The following is a 20,609-nucleotide window of genomic DNA, read 5'->3' as shown; positions in this document are numbered from 1 at the left end:
TCAAAGCCTACGCGCGCTAGCATATACGAATTTGATATGAATTTGCCTACTAAATGGTTGCTGAAGCAAACGATATTTGCGTTCAATATAAAAATATATATGTGATGTGATATGCCTATAACTAAAGTCAACGCTCTATATAGTATTTGCAACAGATTCATACTATACAATTTACAATCTTTAACAAACAGTTCAACATATACATAATATCTTTAATCCATTTTGTAAAGGGCACACAGAGGCAACGTAGCAATTCGAAGCGATATTGGTAATTACAAGTTATTATTGTTTCGTATCAATATATAAAACATTCATTGTTGGATGCTTCAGTTTTGGTTAATTCTTTACACTTACGGTTTCTGTAAAATGCTAAGATTCCCTGAATATGAGTTCTCATGATTATTATTAGTTTATCTTTCTTCTTCTTCATTGATGTACACTTAATTTAGTATTAACTTAAATAAATTATTTTCTCTCTTTAGACAATTATAATTCACTAGTATTTTCATTTGTTTAACTATCAAACAGCAACACTTTTCGCTTACTTACAACTATAGACACTAGCGTATATGGTCGGTATTCGTAACACATATACATACATTTTCTATGTATGTTAAAAATAGTTGGTGTACACCTTAGAACTTTTCAGTTTTACACATGGGCAGTACTTGTGACAATAAATCGAACTATCTGTAGGCCGTATAAATGGGTGATGTGTACTTTGTGTTTTGATTTGTGTTCGTCTGTACCTAGCTCTATGTCTAGTTCTAACTATATTCTTACTTTTACAAACGTTTTCATATAAAAAATGTTTAAAAAAAGACTATGAAACCTACGGCAACCCCATACGTACTATATACGTAGACCAGTTCTAGATTACTTAAGCGCTTGGGTTGGGCCTATGTTATTGTTGCTGCTGGTGTTGTTGGTGCTGCTGCAGCTGCTCTGAACGCCGCACGCTCATTGAGTCGGTGTCGGCATCATCGTCCACGTACTCCTCCTTGGGACGGGTCCATTTGATGAGCGTCTCGGGCGAACGGTACAGGAAGAGTAATTTGGCAAACAGATCTTCCTCCAAGGCGAATTCTAAGGCCTCGCGTACCTTAAAAAGTTGACATTAGTCAGTGTGATATTTTTATAATTTTGTATGGAATGATGGGATCATTACCAGGTATATATCCAGACACAGCTGCAATACCCTATCTACATAGGGTAGATCCTCGAACATAATCTTTCGATTTTGTCCCCCAATGAAGGACTTCATGAAGCGCGAGGCCAATAACACGAATGTGGTGTACAGCCCAATTATGCTGAGAGAAGAAAATGTACATTTAAAACCTTCTTCTAGGGAGAAGATGTCTGTCAACTCACCCGCCAGCTGTGAGGAAGCTGAATGTCGATGGGAACTTCTTGTCGTTGAAGGTATACATCACAATACCGGAAGTGCAGTTGCTGTAGGCAAACTCCTTCAGAGTGGTATTGTAGAAGGTGTCATTGCAGAAGTCTCGTATTTCCCACCACAGACCGTTTGTCTCCTTGTCTCGATGCATTTTGATGACCAGAGGACGGTATTCCTCGTTCTTGGGACTCAGCACAGTGACCACAGCGGCATCGCCCGAGTTGAGCACCTTGATGAATTTTGGTATCATGGCAGGCAGCACTACTACTTCTTCAAAGCTAGAGGTTCCATTGGTACTGGTGTCATTACCCGTTGGCTCTAAGTCGTGGGTTTCGTTAAGCATATTGATGAGAGCTGCACGTCCTTCAAAAGTCTCGTCGAGGGAGATGGCATGCTCATCGCCCACAATTTCTTTCAGACCCTTGGCCGGAGCCTTCCGTGTAAGGGTGTAGGAGAAGCGGGCCTTTAACGTATGATCTGAAAAGAGTAGGGGTTTATTGATGTTTCCACCGCAAGCACGTGTTATCGATCTTACTATTTCTCAAATCATTCAGCAAACGCTGCCTATCTGGCGGTGCTATATTCCAAAGGGAGGGCGAGTTCCCAGCCAGCTTGACCGCCGCCACATCCGTGGCATCGTAGCCAGTGATAAAGGTCAGAGCCTGTTTATCCTTGATATAAGCATTAGTCATTTGCGAGTACATTGTGGGATCGATCTCGAAAATGCTATCGTAGTTGTTGGTGGTATAAATGGGGTCGTACGGTCCAATGCGGATGGAGAGCGACACCTGGAAGGGCACATTGGAGGTGCCCACAGCATTGCCTAAGGCAAACAGACACAACGGACCCCAGATGCATATGACAATCAGCAGGACAATAGTGCCGCCCATAATCAGCTTCGAGATGGAAGCCTTTTTCTGGGCGCGCATGGCTGGGAAGTCGGTTTCCGACTGCCTGGTGCATCGTATGAGATATATGTTAGAGAAGATATCCTCCATCTTGAGCCAGTCGAAGATGGTCATGGTGCTGTCGATGCAGACCCAGTCGAGAATGGTGCGCAGCTCGTACAGGAACGGGATCTGCATGTATACCTTAAAGGCGATCATGTTGACCATCGAGAAGCCCTTGGTGAAGAAGTTGCCGAGAATGCGCTTGGGATAGCCCGACTTGATTTGATAGGAGCTCAGCAGCATGTAAAAGCACTTGATCACATAGAAGATGATCGGTGGCGCCAGCGAGTTGAAGGTACGCTCCGTCACCGCCGGCACCACGAAGAACATCCAGATATGTATGCCGATCACCGAGAAGAAATGGAAAATGATCTTGTTCACCAGGGCCTTGCGCAGATACAGCGCCCGATCGATAACGATGAGCAGGAACTGGACCAGCAGCATGATCAGGAAAGGTATGGGCACTTTATTCTCCGCCAGATATGTTTGCACGCCTTCATCGCTTTCTGTTTGCTGGGTCTGAGGAAGTAGAATAGGAAAAGTTCAGTTAATTAATGTCGCAATGCCTGTCGTGTGACTTTACTCACTCCAAATGCTGTGAAGCCAAAGAGCAGCACAAAAAAGTTTATAAAATCGCAGAGGAACATCAGGGCATACACGTCTGTGGCCAATCGGGATTTATGCACCAGACTAAAGAAGAACTTGTGCAGCGAGGAGGTGTACTTGGTTCGTCTGCAATGGAGGGGGTTACAAAAGGAAAACCTGAAGGTTTCTTGAGTATGCTTACTCTAGCTGATTGATGCCCGACTTGCTGTACTCGGGGGAGCCCGGCAACGATGCCTGGCTCACTTGCAGGCTCAATTTCTGGGCCACATCATCGTTCAGCTGGCGAGAGTCGGGTTGAGATAGGTTGTCGCTGTCGTCTCGGTCATCGCTGCTTAAAGGAGAAAACAGTTTCAAAGGGAAGTTCAAGTTGCTGTGGACTCACTTGGCGTACATGCTAGCGGTGGGTTTGGCAAACTGCTGATCTGTGTCCTTGTAGCCCGACTTCCACAGGCCTTGCGACTTGAGAAGATAGCGGTGCAAGAAGAGCACTAGCAACAGCATCAAGTCGTACACTGCATAGTGGGTCTTCATCTCCACGCCAAAGATCTTGGCGGCCGTCAAGGGCTGGTTGGGCAGGTTGTGATAGTTCGCCCAGATTAGCTTGAACTGGAAGATACACTTGATCAGAACGATGGCCTGGGTGTAGGCAATAAGGGTGACCCAGAAGGTTTTCGTTGGACGCGGCAGTGACAGAGTGCCCCAGAGAAAGACCATTATGGGCAGCGGCAACGAGATGAGACTGGCATTGACGACCTGCAAGGGGGAATGATCAATTTAGTGGAAGTCCTGTGGGGAATTTTATAGCCACTCACCTGATTGATGAACACCACTATGTAGCAAATCAGATCTGTGTTGGCAAGCAATGCATACCACGAGGAGATCAGCACCTCCACTATAATGTGATGATCCCGCTGGGCAAAGTTCTCCTCCTCCAAGTTGAAGTCGCCGGCGCTGCAAGAGCACCAAGAAACATTACTACAGAGCTCTTCTTTCAGATACCTGATATCTCTGAACAGGACTAGCAATTCGGCATGCTCGGTGCTCGGTGCTCGGTTTTTGGGATGTGCGCGCTGCATGCTACATACATGCGAGTGCGTCGTGGGATTGAACTTATTATGGAACGTGAACAAAAAACGCTAAAACGCTAGGGTTAATCCAAGCCAAACAACAATACATACTAGCAAAGAACGCATAGGGATAGGTTTAAATCATAGCAGCAAAGACAACTTTGTGGGAAGGCAGACGGAGACAGAGTTAGATGCAATTACAATTACCAAGGGAAAGATTCGGGAAAGATATACACAATTATGACAGACAGATCATGATCATGAACTGGAGTATGAGCATGAAAGAGATTCAGATACAGATACAGATACAGATAGAGATAGAGATACAGATCCAGAGAGTTACAAACACAAACCGAACACACACCAACACATTAAAGGGGTAAGGGCACATCAACTCTAAGGGATATGGGGAAAACGCTTAGTTAGTGGGCGAGGGCAGTACCTGTCCACCTGCTCGTAGGACCAGTGCTTGCTCAGCGATCCCGAGCCACCGCCACCGCCGGCACTATGATGATTATAATAGTGTGCGCCGCGCTCGATGGAAGGCGCTTTAATGCGGATCTCGGGCAGGCCACAGTCCGATTTGCGACTGAGCATCGTGCTATATAGTGTACGACGCGTACATATTTTAGGCGATGCGTGAATGGGATGGGGAGGAGAGGAATGGAATGGAATGAGATGTAGGTGAGGTTTACATATAGAAGAAATTACTCAAGTAATATTAGGAGATTTTAATAAGAGAGTCTCAGTCTTGGAGAGCAGACACGAGATCACACATATATAGTTGTATGGTTTTGTTAGTCTTTGTTCTTGGTACTTAATGATCTTGCTTTTGGATTGCTTGTACGTAGTATGGTTCGATCTACTTACCCCTTGGCTGGCGGCGATGAATTGATCGATTGTTTTCTAACAAAACATAAATGTATTCAGATGATCGAAATGCGCGCACAAAAATGTAAATTGTAAGAAAAAGAAATTAGTAAGGATTTAGAATTAATATAGTTTTTAAGCATATATTCGATGGAAGATATCGATATAGTTTATCTCAAGCCAAATAGAAATCCGGAAACTGATTATCTGATTTTTTAAATAAATATATAAATGAAGAAATATATTATTACTGGAAAATATATGGAAAAGGTGCAGAATAATAGAATGCAGCTTTTAATGTGTAAAAGTTCCAAAAGGAAAATGTTGGAGTTTTTTAATGTACAGGGCACGCTCGATAGAGTCAACAGTTTTAAAATACTTAAAGCTTTGCGGTTTTATAGGATTTCACATAATTAAGGCTGAGATCTCTTTCAAAACGATAGCAGACTACGAAGCTTTCAGTTTTCTAAGAAACATTATACTGGCATTATATTTAAATCAATATTCAAAGATATATGAAGAGCATCTTTAATACTAATCCTAGAAAAAAGTTCTAGATATTTTCTATCTTTCTATAGGATCCACTTGCTATATAGTTATGGAACCCCACGCACCCCCGAATTTAATGGTCTTTCAAATGTGGCTTTGGTTACCTAGAAATGGCTGCATCAACGGTATCTACGGGCAGTTCGATGATGTCGTCCACAGCACTGAGTCGACTGTGCTGAGGCTGATTCTGTGGCTGATTCTGTTGTACTGGTGTACTGGTTGTTGGTGGTGTCGGTGGATCTTGTGGTGATAGCGGTGTGGTTGTTGTATTCGTGTTTAGTGGGGTGCTTGTGGTTGTGTGTTCTGTTGCAGTTGGTGGAGTAACGATTGCCGGGGCCAGGAGCCGCCGCGGCGTGGACGATGAGGCGGGCTGCTCGCCACCACTCTCATTGCTGGCGTGACAGACGTAACATGATGGAAGTGGTGAGGTGGTGAGACATTGTTGCAGGTGTGTAGTTGTTGGATTCGAGAGAGTATCAAAGTATGTTGTGAAAGCAGGTACAGAATTCAAACACACGGAACACAAAAGGTAAACGGATATGCAAATAAAAAGAAGAGAAAGAATACAAAATAAATATTGAATCGAAATTGAACACAACTCTTAAAAAACGCAAAAAGGACAATATTCATTAGGGAAATAGTATAACTATGGGCAACGCGTCAAAAACACCCTACTCTATGGACGCATGGTTTCCAGTTTCAAAAACCAAAAATTAAAAAACAAAGAACTTCAACTAAAGGTAACGCAAGCGACGCACACTAGACCGGGGCCAGAGTCGCGTTGTAAATACCTCTCGAGGTTGGACTTGAGGAAGTGGAACATGGCAGCAGCACTCGACAGGCCCAGACGATTCAGGGAGCTCGATTCCTGTCGGGGAGAAATGGGGAAAGTTCGGTTAAAGTTCAATATCTCAAGTATGGATAATCCTCACCTTCAGAGTCTTCTTCTCGCCAGCCAAGATGCGATTGACGTAGCGGTAGTTGCGGGAGAAGCGGTTCAGTCTTATGGTCAGGGTGACCAAGAAGCCCTCGAGCAGCCTGATGATGGGATTCGTGTCGAAGTCCTCGTCCGAGTCCTTGGCCGTCACCTCGCCGCTGTCGACTTCCATCTTAGATTTGCTTTCCGAAGTCTCCTTGTAGGTGGCCTCACGTCCCAAGCTGGTCGGGGGCGGTGGAATTACTGGCAGATCAGCCACATCGCGGGTGGGAGCCGCCGGAATTTCCGTGCTTGCTTCATCCCGCTCTTTGGATATGCCCTTACTGGTGGAGGGAAAGTCGGCACCGGGAGCATCCTTGGATTTCTGCAGAGGGATGCACAGAAAAAGATGCTTTTAGACGACTTCAGACTTCCTGTCCAAACGAGTTTTTACATTTACACATTTACACAAAAACGAAGCTTATATACATATGTATACGAGTAGGCATATACAAGTGTATATATTGTATATAGATTGATATATTTGTACAATTTGAGGTGGGTGCGCCAACTGTCTGTCGGTTGGCTTGCAGTCGCAGTTGGAATACTTGAATACTTGAAACTGAGCAGAACTGGTGAGTAAATAAAGTACGGTAATGCGAGGAGGTGCGCCAATTAAAGAAGAGGAGCTCTGGTTGCCCATCACAATCACATTCAGACTCACAACCCTCGCCGGAAGGCCATCCTCGAGCAGCGTCTGGCTACGGCGCCCGAAGTCGAGCGGCTCGGACAGCGTCGACGTGCGCATGCCCAGGTCGCACTCAATGGTGTCGTCGTCGTCGTCCGCGTCATCGGTCAGGCCTAGGTCATGGGCGGGCGCCTTGTCCTGGTCGTCGTCTAGCTTAAGAGCTATGCGAGAGCCCGGCTCAGAGGCGTAGGATCGCTCGCGCATATAGAAATGACGACGATACTCGGCATCGTTCAGGTCCTTCCACACCTTCGCGGGCACAAGTCAGGGGGCAATTTTTGGCGGAATTTTGGGGGAATTCACAAGAAATTATAAAGATTTCAATAGACATGCGATAATCGGCATGCGACAGGATGAATGCAATAGTTTGGTAGGTCTGATTTCCATCTGGATTACTGTAGGGGAACTCACATCATAGAGGGTCTTGCGGCGCTGCATCTTCATCTCGCTCTCGGTCATGTTCTCCTCCTCCAGAAAGTCAATCTCGTCGTGTATCAAGTCCAGCTCGAACTTGTCATCCATCTCCTCGAACATGTAGTAGTCACCAGCCCGGGTAGCTTCATTGGGAATGCCATAAAACATAATCAGTACACGTTTTCATACACATATGCGGGTACATTCCATAATGGTGTTCAACAACATTCAGAGAGATCAAATACAATAGTTGCTAGGGAAAGGTTTTTAGGTTATTTTCTTTTCGCATTCAATTTACAGAGCAGCATACAGTCATGCAGTTAACTGGATATACTTTATATACATGGTATAGGTACATGGTACATAGGTACGAACGGATATTCGTATGGAAAAAATGAGGCACAACAAACGAAAACTTTACCATGTGGATGTAATTTGATTTCCTTCCTTCTGCGTACTGTTGGTGCAGGAAGTGGATAACCATGTTCTAAAAAAAACAAAATCAAATATAAAACAAAAGTAAATTAAAAGAATTCATAAAAAACGAACAAATGTACGATTCTTTTGAATCAAACTCAAGATATACGATCGTACTCGTAGCTGTATCCTCGGCCAGCCGAGGATGTTGTACATTGTAGATTTCTGAACCGATCCCAGCGGCATTCAATATGCTTATAGCAGATGGATCTTTGAATGTTATAAAATAACGCGAAACTTGAAAATTTATAATAATTAAAGTATAATATTGTATAGAAAAAAACTTTGTTTTAGTGTTAGCAATTTTAGTAATTTTGATTCCATATCATTTTCAATCAATAAAAAATATCAATTTGAGCAATTTTAAAAGGTGTGGTAAAAATGATTTTGAATATTATAGAAATATCAGATGCCATATCATTATTATAAGAATTATGAGAAACTTGTTTTCAAAAATGAATATTAAAAATAATTGTAGATTCCATATCATCTTTAAGCAGTTTTTAGACGCTTTTATATTCCTCATGCTGGTAAAAAGTAATTAAATATTTTACAGCCCCTGAATAGGAAATAAAACAAGCTTTGGTCATTCTGAAAGTGGCATTGAGACCATTAAAGAATTTTATTTATACACTTTTTGATTGCACGAGAATTCATCCGTGAAGAAGTATTTTATTTGGAAAAAATTCATCTAAGTAGACAAGTGCTATTTACAGGGCAGACTCAGAGAGGCAGTTGTTTGGAGATGCTTCTAAACAAGACTCCAACCCAATGGTTTTATTGTCAGTAACTTGAGCACGCACATCGAAAAAGGGTTTCTTTGTACAGAGTTTACTAATGCTAGCAGAGATTATTAGATTCAATTAGATCAAAGATTCATCCAATACATGGTCCATGCAGCAGTGCGGGCTCATAGAAGGCGCACATCAGCGACTCCATATAGTAGACCGTACCCACGGGTCCCCAGCTGTGCGGCCGCTGGGTGGAACGCAGGGCAGCCGCGTCCCTGGCCCCCGACTGATTGCTGGAGTGGCGCATGCGCTGGGAGGACTGGGCGGCCTCGTCCAGGGAGTAGCTGGCGTTGCCCATGCTCTGGTGGCGACGGTGCAGCGACTTCTGGCGCATGGTCACCTCCTCATCCCGCTCTGCCGACTGTTTGGGTGGGAGAAATGAAGCGCTGGTCGGTTTCTGGCAGAGAGGTTTCTTCGGCTGCTTTACCATTTCTTTGCTCAGCGGAGATCGCTTGATGGACACGGTCTCGTTCCAGGAGACAGCTGCATTTGTCGAGGACTGCCGACGGTGTTCCCTCCGCAGATTCGGGGTCAGATTCGAGGACAGCACTGAGCTGGTACCACTGTAGGCCATGGCGTTGGCATATGCGACAATGGGAGGCGCCAGGCTATGCATGGTACCCGAAGCACTGATATCAGAGGAGGCCAGACCCAGGGAGATCCTTTTCGGCTCTAAGAACCCTTCGGTGAGCAGGGCAGATAGAGCGTCCGTGCTGGGCGTCGTGGGCTTCGAAGAATGGATGCATTTAGTGGGAGTCTCCTGGGTGTGGACATCCCCAAAACTTACAGCTGTCGTCGGGGCGATGGGTTCCAGTCGTGGCAGGGCCGCTGCCACAGTGGCCTCCTCCTCGCTGGCCGACTGCACGTCCGCGTACTCCGTAAGCTCCTCGCAGGGCATCACATTGATCTCCGGCTCAATGACCACACAAGCATCGGCACTGTCCGCGCTCTCGTCGCTGCTCTCGCAGCTGGACAGGAGCGAGGCCCGGGCCGGCGATGAAGTGGCTGAGCTCGAGGAGCTCTGCTCGTCAGGTGTCAGATAGCCGGACCCCTGGCAGGAGGTGAAGCTGCTGTTGTGGGCTAGGGGCGCCACCTCCGACATTGTCTGATCCGAGGGCGTGCGTTGCCCTTTCGGAGGCAAGGCCAAGCCAGAGATTAGTGGGGGAACACACGCGACAATTTCCCACGATCAAAATTCAAAAAGGGGAATTGCAACGGAAAGCGCGACGCGGAAAACGAAACCTAACGAAGGAAACACTCCCTTGGAGGCAATTTCCAGGCCAACTTACCATCAAAATGTGTCTGCTTGTCCAGGGGTCGCAGCATCTTCTGCTGCGTGGCCCGAATCCGCTCCATCTTCCGCTTGATCTTGAGCAGGACCTGCTTTTCATGGCCGTGGCGATGGGCAATCTGGTTCTGCCGCAATCCCTCAATGATATCAGCTCCTCTGTTGTGGATAACAATACTCGTGGCTCGTAAGTACAATTGATATGACCTAAAACTAGATATGAACCCACCTGGAGGCCAGAATATTGTTGGCCTTCGTGTCCGTGATGATGTGGCAGAAGTAGTGAGACTTAAAGATGCGCAGCTGGAAGATGATGAAGGCAAAGCAGATCGTGTCCCACAGCAGGACCACCTGATGCGTGATCTTGGGGCATTCACCGGGCGCCAATATAAGGTCCGTCTCTTCGGTCAGCATCAGTTGCTCCTTGAGCACGTTGCTCGTGCAGGTGATGCCTAGCATGTGCACCAGCCAGCAGCAGTGAGTGGTCAGGGGCGTCATGAACAAGCAGCCGGCCATTTGGAAGCTCGTCTTGATGAGGATGTTAGCCACGTTGAAGGCCAGCAGCCACTTCCAGCGACTGATGATGGTGTTGATGGGCCGTAGATAGAAGTCGGAGCCCTGCCAGAGGAAGACGAACGCCCCAATGAGGTAGCCCAGGGCCAGCAGATCAGCAATGTTGGTCCCGGCCAAGAATACCACGGCCAGGGTGAACCAGTAGAAGCCGCACAGCACCCCGTTCTTCAGGATGTCCGAGTAGTTGCGGATGTACGAGCAGAAGTCGTGGGTGGGATTGTCGAAGGGCGTCCTCCCCAGCTGGGCAATGTCCGAGATGACGCTGCGATTGCTGCCTCCGGGATAGTCGTCGTTGCTGGCATAGCGCTGCTCGATGCAGAAGATGCTCTTCTGACGGTTCAGGATGACCAGGACGATGAAGTCGAAGATCAGCTTGGGCACATGGTTGAAGTGCAGGGCTCCGGGCAGCATCGTCCAGCGTTGGATGCTCTCCCCAAAGGCGCCCTCGTCCCAGGGATAAACTGTCCGAAAAGAAACAATATCAATAAATATCATACGCTCTATATAGGGACCTCTATTAGCTCCTACCCAGACATGAGCTTGGCGGCAGTCCCACCAAGATGATATATTGCGTCAATATCGAGATGGCAAAGAAGGCCTGGAAAACTCCCCAGATCTTGGCGCACTGCGACCGCCTTAGTAGCAAGAGGACGACCAGCCAGAGCGCATAGACCACGGCCACAATGTCCTGGCGGTACGTGATGGTGGAGACCAGGGCAATCAGCGATATCTCGATGCCAAACTTGTAGAAGGCATAGTTCAGGAGGTACTTGACCAAACCCACTAGATCCTTCTCAGCATCGGCGCGGATGATATTGGGGAACAGCAGCTTGGTGGGCGGGGCATTCACGGCTCCAATCTTCACTCTCATCTGCAGCTGGCGCAACGTGATCACGGCGTGCATGGTCACAGTGACCATGTAGATGATGTACGTGCGCAGCAGGCTCATCAAACCACCCTCCAGCTTCTCAGCCTTCGTGAGGCCCACCCACTCGGCGTTGTTGGCCGTGCGGTTGTCGGACTGTGAGCAGGAACAGGTTAAGGTATATGATTAGAAAGAGAACGTCAGCGTAGAAGAAATTACTAATCAACTCACGCAGAAGACGGTGTACTGGGTGTGGCTAAGGTACTCAATCTGATAGATCATCTTAGACAGGACGATGATGGTGACAATAAACGATATCACGCGGCTGATTATCACTTGGATGGCCTTCCGTGAGGTGGCACCCAGCACACAGAAACCCACAAAGACAATGTGCAGGACGCAGACCTCGCTCACGCTGCACACAAAGGCGGCGATGTAGACGGCCTTCATAATGTGCAGCTCCAGGAAGCGCCAGAAGACGTCCTTGAAGTTCTTGAAGATGTACTCTGACTTGTTCTTGATCTTGCGGAAGGAAATCCGCACCAGATCCCGCACAGAGGTCTCAAAGTCTGTGGTGGCGCCGCCGGGCGCCGCCTCGCCTGAGGGACCCTGGGAGCGCCGTAGGGAGCCGGCACTGCCACGACGCTTTGAGGGCGCCGCTTCCAGGGCCGTTGTCTCGGTGGGTTTCTGCTGTGCAGAGGCGCCAGCTCCGGCAGCACCAGCCGCTGGCTGCTGTTGCAGCGAGGCAATGAAGCGCTTGTGGAAGTAATGCACTTGGATCACAGTCAGGATCACAATGATCGTGGGCGAGACCAGGTGCAGGAAAAGATCCTTCGTTTGGTAGCGCTTCAGGCCAATGTCGTTTTGTCTGAAAGAGAAGAAACTTCTTCAGAGATGGGACTTCTTTTTTAGCAAAGAACAACCTACAGCGTCTTGGACACATTAAGATAGTCGTTCCAGTACGTATCGAACTTGTCGAATTGATATGTGTAGATCAGAATCAGTATGGACATGGCGTAGAAAATGAGGAACAGCCAGAAGCCGTACATGATCTTCACCCAGGCCTTGGACGAGGACTGAAAGACCAGCAAGAAGAACAGGAACAGGGCCATGTAGCAGATGCGGAAGCCTGTCATATTCTCTCCGGTGATCGCGCAGAGGAAGATCACCAGCACCAGCAGCCAGATCCACAGGCGCACCAGCAGGTTTTTGATCACATCGCCGGCCTTCTTTAGGAACTTTGAGGTCTTCTTGCCGTCGTTGATGAGGTAGCTGGACCCCGCCGAGCCCACGGTGATCTGCAGCGGAGCAATGATGTCCGCCATGGTGTCCCTTCGCCGGTCGCGCTTCTCCTTGAAGAACTGCCGCGACGTCACCCAGAACATCAGGACGAAGGCTGTCTTCACGATCAGCGGCACACATGGACGCATGTGGTTCTCGATGGGCCGCTCGAACCCAATCTGCTGCAGATTGATGCCCGCCGTCTGCAAGTAGATCATTCGATAGGATATCATTCGTATTGGATACTTTAAACTTACGGTGACCTTCGTGGGAAGCTCGTTGTTGTTCAGGTCCATGCCGTATATGTACTGGGCCACCAGCAGCACCTCCGCGTAGAGCACGATGAACGGACTGGACCGCATCATCGCCTTCCGCTGGTTGGGGATCATCCACAGCACATTGGCCCACAGCAGGAGGACGAACGTCAGCCAACTGTGGTATACTATGGACCAGGCCTAAAGAAGAACAGAAATACAAAATTTCTTAACAAAGGCCAACAGCATAGACAGCATAAATAACCCCTGTTCTTTCAACTTGTGGGTTCTATTCAGTATTGATCAGTTTATTTATCAAGCGGTGGGTTATCCTTGACCCCTTTGCTCCCAATGCTCCCAGCAGAATATAGAATTATAGCTATAGTTCTGTAATAAACTTACCATCATTAGAATATTGGTGAATATATAGCTGTTCTGGTAGATGAAGCCACCCACACTGACAAAGCCATACGATATCTGATCCAATATCGAGGTGGTCGTGTTCTCTTGCTCCGATCGCTGCTCCAGCGAGTCCAGCGGTATTTCATTGCCGCGTTGAGTGCCGCCCATTGCCACCGAAGATCCGCTATCCAGGGGCTGGGCTGGGCGCCCCTTCCGAGTACTCTGACGCACCAGCTGCACAGAATGATTAGCGAATTAGTTTGGAATTGCACTATGTGCCCGTGTAGACGTACAATTGAGGAGATATTTCGATTACTATACATATAGGGTAAGTATTGTATGTACATACAGAGAGATACTAGAGTTCTAGGGCAGCTACGGGTGATAGGAGGTCACTAGATCTGGGTGAGAGTTGCTATTGATTGATTTACGGTGCTGTATGGCCCAGAACAGACAGAACACACAGTCTCACACTCTTACGCGGTTAGTTTCGGGTTAGAGTTAGGATACGTTCGAGTACGAGTATGACTTGGGGATTACTAAGGTATTAGTACAATCGAATACTATAGAATATAGATGTTAGACGAGAACATTTTTACATCAACAAATGACAGGAGCGGAAACCAAAAGATAGATATATAGATACAGAGTCTAGCTTTAGTCTAATGATTAGGTAGGTTAGCGAGTAGAGTATTTGGCGAATAGTGGAGTTAGTTTACGTACAGGCGTCGTCTCAGTCGGTTCATTCAACGCTGCGCGCTGATCACGGCGCAGAGAAACCTAAAGCGGAAGTAATAAAAGAGAGAGCATAAACAAAAATCAAAAGAAAACCAAAACATAAAGGAAAATGCGGGAAAAAGCGCAAAACAAATTGTAAGATTTCGGCAAAAGGCATACAGATTTACATTCATATTTATAGCGAACGTCATCTCAAGATATGTTCAGATATTTGGGTTATCTTTGGGTTACAGCACAGGCACAACATTCAGTTGAGTTAGTTTTCGCACAATATTCGGATATTCGAGTATATGGTACAGATAGCCAGTAGATTAAAGTAAAGCTTGTTGTATTGACATTTAAATTGCTCCATTCGCTTATCGGGTTCAGGGGGGTCTCTCTTGAGAATGTCTACAAGCCCACAGATTGAGTTTTTCAACTAGGTTCCTTCCTCGACTAGGGCACACTCGGGCACATTCCTCGAATGATTCGAATTAGCTGTTCGTGCAATATTCCCAAAGGAAAATGGTTATATTTTTAAAAGAACGACCTCCCAGTGGAACCAAAGTGAATCTGCTGGAGGTGTGATTTCTGCAAACAGAATCATCTTTGTCAGTAATTTACTAGGATTGGATCGCAAATAAACTAGTTTCCACAACCTGATAGATTTGAATTAAATTCAATATCGGGCAATCTACGTGAGGGCACAATCAATGCACATCTCAAGCGTCAAATGTTTAACAAATAACTTGCAGCGTCTTCGGATAAACGGCGTCTGAAGAGACTTTTGCTCTTTAAGTAATTTCCCATAACAATTACAGGTATTTTCTTTTTCTGGGAATGCACAAGACACTTTATCCTCTGATATTGATATATTTACTATCTATTCTGCCAATCCTTGAGTGCTCCACATTCGCACAACAGAAACCCGTATCGAAACAGGAAAACCCCAATACCCCAAACCTAATCCCAATCCCCTCTGGTATCAAGTCGCTCGCTTACACTCAGGCGCTGTGTTCGATTTGCGGTGGAGGTGGTGGCGGTGCTGGATCCTGCGCCGGGACCCGAGCTGTCCTTGCGACTGCTGCCCCGCGAGGCCTGTGAGGTGCGGAGCGTCAGCTGGCGGTTTGCTTTGTTGCCGGTGTTGTTGAGGCTGCTGCTGTTGCAGTCAAGCTGCTGCCCAAAGGCGGTGGCAGGCTTTGCCTCCAGCTGCGAGGCGGTGGTTGAGTGGTACAGTGGTTCGGTTTCGAGTGAAGTTTTCGTGTGGTGTGGTTAGTGACGAGTTTTTTGTTAAGAATGTTTAGTGTAGATTTTTGTTTGCGTGCAGGGAAAGTGTGTTACGAGGTTGGAGATTGAGCAGATTGTCCGAATGTAAATGGCAGCGGGAGAAGAGCGGAAAATCAGAGCAAAGAGTTGGTAACTAGATTTGTGTTAGTGGCCCCAGGCCGTAGTAGGAGCTGTTGCTCTTCATCCATCGAAAGAAATGCTAGTGCTCCCCTAGCTGGAACTTGGACACTCACCCTGGGCTTGATCAGATGCTTGGTGGTCAGAGCCAAAGCGAAGTAGGCAAAGAACAGGGCAAACGGGTTCAGATACGAGTCCAGATACAGGGTATTATTGTACAGAAGGACTCGTATATCCGGCGAGCAGTAGGATTCAATGAGCGGCTCCAGACCAATTAGACTGTGGACCAAAGGCAGTGGCAGTTGAGTTGCAAGTTCGCGGAGAAACCTCTCCATTCACTTACCGCGCCGTCAGGCTGGTGTGATTGAGGTGGCCCTGCATCCAGGGCGTCTGGTAGGACACAATGGACAGCGAGTGGAGCACAAGGACGACCATTACGCAGCGCAACAGCAAGGCGAAGCCACTGCAAAGAGGTGTGAAAACGTAAAGGTAAAATGAGAAAAGTCCGTCCGTGCCGCCGTGGGTCCGTCCGAAATTGATTGTGGCACGCACCGTTGCAGCGTCTGGCAGGTTGCCCAGTAAGTGCCGGCCAGCAGGAAGATGAGAAAATAGAATCCACCCGGCACCGAGGGACGCAGCGCGGCCGCAAAGAACAGTGTGGCAAGGCAGAAGAGAGGCGCTGTAGATGCAAAGATAGAAAAGTGTGGAACGATAAAGTATTTTCACTGAAATTGATAGTTGTAAATGGGAATCTGAAACCGTTTCGATTGCATTTCTTTTGCAATTCGTACGAATACTGTTAAATACAAGCATAATGGATAGCTCTCAGCTATCCACCGCTGATTAAAGTTCATAAAGATACTCTTATCCCACTCTTATCAGAACTCTTCTAATTCTGAATCCAGAACCGTATAGAATCAGCCTGACTTGTTGAACCGCAGCTCCCAATAGATCCACTAAAGTCTTTGCATCATTATTCCCTCCGCTTTATAAATCGAATTGTGATTCCATATGCTCCAGCTCCGCTCGGTTGAACGTATAGTCATTGCCCGTCAACATCCTAATAAATGGCTGCCTAATGGTATCGTACGCACTACGGTTTTTGCTGTAGTTATATATCTACATACTCATTCAACTTTAGGGCCCCATTATATTCTACATCTGAGTGGGAATCAAATAAGTTTTCACATCGAAATTAGTGACTCATTGCATGGTCTCTGGGATCCGGTTACAGAATCTTCTTCCTGGTTACAGGTTACACATTCTGATTTACTCACAGATCTTGATCAATCCCTCGAAGTGGATATGCTGACTGATCATGGAGACCCGCTTCCGCAGCTGCTGCTGTTGCTGCTGCAGTGGCGTCGTTGCCGTGGCCTGCTGCACATCTCCGCCATTGGCATCTGTGGGGCAGGGGGGCTGAGTCGACTGGGCGTGGTCCCCGGACTGGGCCTCGATCAGCTCGCCGTTCTCCAGCTGCTCAGCGTTGACGGGCTGTACGGCCAGTCGCTTCACGGTGAGGTAGGAGCCAAGAGAGGTGGCAAACACCAGGACCTCCGGGGCTAGCCACTCAATGATGGCCAGGGGCCTGAATGGGAGAGAGCGGGATGAGTGATATATGTGGGCTTGAATCTCAGGGACTACCCACTTTAGATCGATGAAGCTCACGAAGCCAATGTGCCTAAGCAGGCGCTCGCTGAAGGAGCAGTTGTAGATGGGCAGCGCTGTGCTGACGGCCACTATCTGGAGGGCGATGTGCCCCAGCAGGACTAGGGTGCTCAGCGACAGCAGAATGATGAAGAAGGCGTTGACTGATCCCTTGAAGTTGCGTCGCGTGGCGAGGGGCACAAACGGTGACATGAAGAACATTAGAAGGTACACAAATGATATGCCCACCGGTCGCATCAGCGAAGCTACGAGAACAAAAAAATGGTGATGTCAGTCTGGATCGTGGGATTAAATATATATATTAAAGATCGTTACTCACCCAGAACCAGCACAGCCGGAACGACGACGCGCTGCAGCACCATGCACGCATAGCTGAAGGCCATCTTGGATGGATATGGATATGGATCTGGATGCTCCACTCTCCCACTCCCGCGTGGCGCTCACGTAGCTACTCCTCCTCCTGACAGGCGACTCATTCATACAAGTTTCCGCTTCGATTGCAATTTGTGTGCCACAAGCAGTGCAGGGCAGCTGGAAGCACAAAAAGGCGAAGGATAGAGGATAAACAAATTGGAAATTAAAGTTAAAGCTGCGCAAAACTCCTGCTCCTCCTCCTCCCACCAACTTTTCGCCTCCAAAGTTGTTAGTCCTTAATTAAGCTTACTCGAAAAAAGCAATTTACGGATATAAACATTGACACACTTTTAATTAGCACTGGAAAAACGAGCACTGAAAAGTAATGCAATCAAACTCTGACTCTTCCCGCACTCGGTCCACAGTGTCCCCCTCCCGCCCAATGGGGTTATGGGTTTATGGGGTTATGGTGTGGGCGTGGCAACTGGTAGCGCCGCACGCTATACTTCCTTGGGTTGGGTTAGTTTCAATTTAGCCTATCCGCTTTTCCGCTTTTCCGTATTTTCCTGCTGCAAGGAGTGGCTTTAAGGCGATAAGAGAGAGAGAGAGAGATAGAGAGAGAGAGGGAGAGTGGAGAGTGGAGAAGAGGGCGTCGGCACCGTTGGACAAGTTGGCTTATGGATAAATGTGTAATTCACATTCAATGGCACATAATGTGGCATTTATTCGAGTTCAGTTTAAGCTAATGGTCGAGAAATCGTTGGAGCCAGAGGAAAGGAAACAATAGAGAACGTTTAGGGAGAGCGGAAATCGAATACTGATAAACGATGAAAACTAAAGGCACTTCGACACCATTAATGCGTTTAAAATCTCTTTTTTAATAAGGTTTTATAAGCTTTCTCGGTGCCACTTCTCATAGTGCTCTACAGAAGAAGATCTCAACATTTGAGGGGAGGCACAGTGCACTCCGACACGATCTGGGACAACAGGGATCTTCCACATAATCCTATATCTGGAACAAAAAACTATGGCACGCCACAGAATACAATTTCCTGTACTCTTAAGTCTCTGTATTATACAAGACTATTCTGAATCTGTATCTGGAGTCCAATTCTGTGACACGGCGAGCAGCTCCTACTCCAGCTGGAGTTCTCTGTTTTAAAGAAAATTTACTTTTCCCTCCAATTATGTACATATGTATTGCCTGGGATCTATGTCATAGGTAAAATACAATACCTATGTACATATGTATAATAAGTAAGCTCTGATGGCGGACTTCTGATCTAATCCGCACATACTCGAGTCGTATTCAAGGGTATTACTAATGCAAAATATAACAAAAAGCAACAAACTCGAAAATACAAAAAAAAAAACTGCCAATTTCGCGCACAACAGCCAACAACAACACACACAGAAAAAAGATCAGCAGTAATGACGTAATTTGGCATGAACAAAACTTTTTAATTCTTCCTCTCTTTGGCAAAAACAAGGCACAGAACAGAGGGCAAAGAGTGTACGGAGAGAGAGAGAGAGCGTGGGAGAGTGGGAGAGGGAAAGAAAGCATGCGAAAAGATTATGCCTCCAACGGAAAACACATCCGAACGGAATGTGGGCTAATAAGAGACAGGAGATACCTGCTAGTATGCCAGAAAGAGAGAGCTGAGAGCTATGGAACGATAGACGGACGGACGGACAGCTGTGCCACTGAGGCCGACAGCCTCAAGTGGGGCCGGTCACACCTACCCCACAAAACACAGCATCCTCCTCCCCACTCAATCTCCGTTTCCCTCCTCTGACAAGAGCACGACAAGGGCGCAGCTTTGCATACACTTCCTGATCCTTCGGGCAGACCCTTTTATATAGCCAGACGATTCGGTGGCAAGCGAAACGTTGCAGGCACGTGGATAAAATTACTAAAAAAAAAAAAAAAAAAAAAAAAAAAAAAAAAAAAAAAAAAAAAAAAAAAAAAAAAAAAAAAAAAAAAAAAAAAAAAAAAAAAAAAAAAAAAAAAAAAAAAAAAAAAAAAAAAAAACTGGAGTAGATAATTACTAGCCCCCGCCACGAGACACGTGTTGATTCTGCGGCTCAGTTACGCAGTACCCCCGGCAATCCCCCGTTGCCTATGAATTTGAAATGGCCAGAAGAAGAGACACAAGGGGTTTAACCCGCGTGTCGGTGGCCACTAATTCATGGGCCATGCACGCATCGGTAATGGCTGTGACGCTGCCGCTGCTGCCTGGCATTATAATTCGGATTGTCTATCGATATATGGATACAATATGTATGTCCGATTGGGGGCTCTGCAGCTGTTGCCTGACAGCCATATGGGGTCGACTCTGAGAGGGGAAAGAACTGGGAACAGCTCTTGGCGGCCTGTTGCTGCTGCTACTTATTTTGTTTTCCATTTCGATTTCGATTTGGGTTTCCATTTGAGTTCAAATGTTTGTTGTCTCTGCGCTTGTTCCATCAAGTAGCATTTGCTTTTCTTGTGTTAACTTGGCACACATTATCGTGTTTGTATTCGTTCCCGTATTCGACTTCAATGCCGTCGTCTCTGGGTTTCATCGGTTCAATCTTATTGCAAATTTCAATGTTGCCATTGTTGTCATGGTTATTGCAAATGAAACGCATGTTCTGGCACTTGAAAATAAACATTACCATTTGTTGCGATAGACGACAAGCAGCTGATGGTTGAAAATGTACTGGGTGTGGTCCATGGGGCACATACAAATGTACATACGTTATGTACGGATGTGTCGTGGGAATTGTGATTATCGATAAGGAAAACAAAATTCACAATTTTAGTTAGTAATAAAATGTTGAAAAAATATATGTTGAACATCTAAGAAGATGTATTCCCATTGAAATTCCTCAATGGAATGAAATTTCCCATTCAAATCGAAGCATTCTTTCGTTTAGAAGGTTTTTCTGCTCTGCCATAACCATTACCATATCTGGTTTGACTGTCAACTATCGTATAACTAACGTATCGTAGTGCTGTTGATACTAGTTAAAG

At 46.6% G+C, this 20,609-nt stretch overlaps 1 protein-coding gene across 25 annotated transcripts in view; it reads right to left on the bottom strand.

Moving 5' to 3' along the window:
- Positions 1-338: 338 nt before the first annotated feature.
- LOC108162455 (piezo-type mechanosensitive ion channel component) overlaps positions 339-20,609 on the bottom strand; it is a 32,938-nt gene continuing 12,667 nt past the window's right edge. For 2 of the 25 annotated variants that reach the window (XM_033393507.1, XM_033393508.1), the window contains exons 2-31: positions 17,559-17,770; positions 17,220-17,484; positions 16,849-17,159; positions 16,124-16,250; positions 15,915-16,034; positions 15,688-15,850; positions 15,170-15,376; positions 14,174-14,230; positions 13,451-13,684; positions 13,052-13,249; positions 12,441-12,997; positions 11,745-12,381; positions 11,177-11,669; positions 10,305-11,109; positions 10,077-10,234; positions 7,941-8,006; positions 7,517-7,662; positions 6,374-6,769; positions 6,233-6,309; positions 5,546-5,833; positions 4,893-4,928; positions 4,465-4,623; positions 3,768-3,906; positions 3,338-3,708; positions 3,137-3,286; positions 2,937-3,081; positions 1,935-2,868; positions 1,372-1,876; positions 1,169-1,310; positions 339-1,102 (exon numbers count right to left, since the gene is read on the bottom strand). In XM_033393507.1, coding sequence (XP_033249398.1) covers positions 905-1,102; positions 1,169-1,310; positions 1,372-1,876; positions 1,935-2,868; positions 2,937-3,081; positions 3,137-3,286; positions 3,338-3,708; positions 3,768-3,906; positions 4,465-4,623; positions 4,893-4,928; positions 5,546-5,833; positions 6,233-6,309; positions 6,374-6,769; positions 7,517-7,662; positions 7,941-8,006; positions 10,077-10,234; positions 10,305-11,109; positions 11,177-11,669; positions 11,745-12,381; positions 12,441-12,997; positions 13,052-13,249; positions 13,451-13,684; positions 14,174-14,230; positions 15,170-15,376; positions 15,688-15,850; positions 15,915-16,034; positions 16,124-16,250; positions 16,849-17,159; positions 17,220-17,484; positions 17,559-17,622 — 8,148 coding nt within the window. In that variant the 5' untranslated portion in view covers positions 17,623-17,770 and the 3' untranslated portion in view covers positions 339-904. Of the gene's footprint in view, positions 1,103-1,168; positions 1,311-1,371; positions 1,877-1,934; positions 2,869-2,936; positions 3,082-3,136; positions 3,287-3,337; positions 3,709-3,767; positions 3,907-4,464; positions 4,624-4,892; positions 4,929-5,545; positions 5,834-6,232; positions 6,310-6,373; positions 6,770-7,081; positions 7,355-7,516; positions 7,663-7,940; positions 8,007-8,585; positions 9,916-10,076; positions 10,235-10,304; positions 11,110-11,176; positions 11,670-11,744; positions 12,382-12,440; positions 13,250-13,450; positions 13,685-14,173; positions 14,231-15,169; positions 15,377-15,687; positions 15,851-15,914; positions 16,035-16,123; positions 16,251-16,848; positions 17,160-17,219; positions 17,485-17,558; positions 17,771-20,609 lie in introns of those variants that run through there. The other 23 variants (XM_033393513.1, XM_033393509.1, XM_033393511.1 and 20 more) reach the window with 23 other exon arrangements.

Source organism: Drosophila miranda, chromosome 4 (genome assembly GCF_003369915.1).
Source record: "Drosophila miranda strain MSH22 chromosome 4, D.miranda_PacBio2.1, whole genome shotgun sequence".
Taxonomy (NCBI): domain Eukaryota; kingdom Metazoa; phylum Arthropoda; class Insecta; order Diptera; family Drosophilidae; genus Drosophila; species Drosophila miranda.
This window is presented reverse-complemented; position numbering and strand designations above follow the sequence as displayed.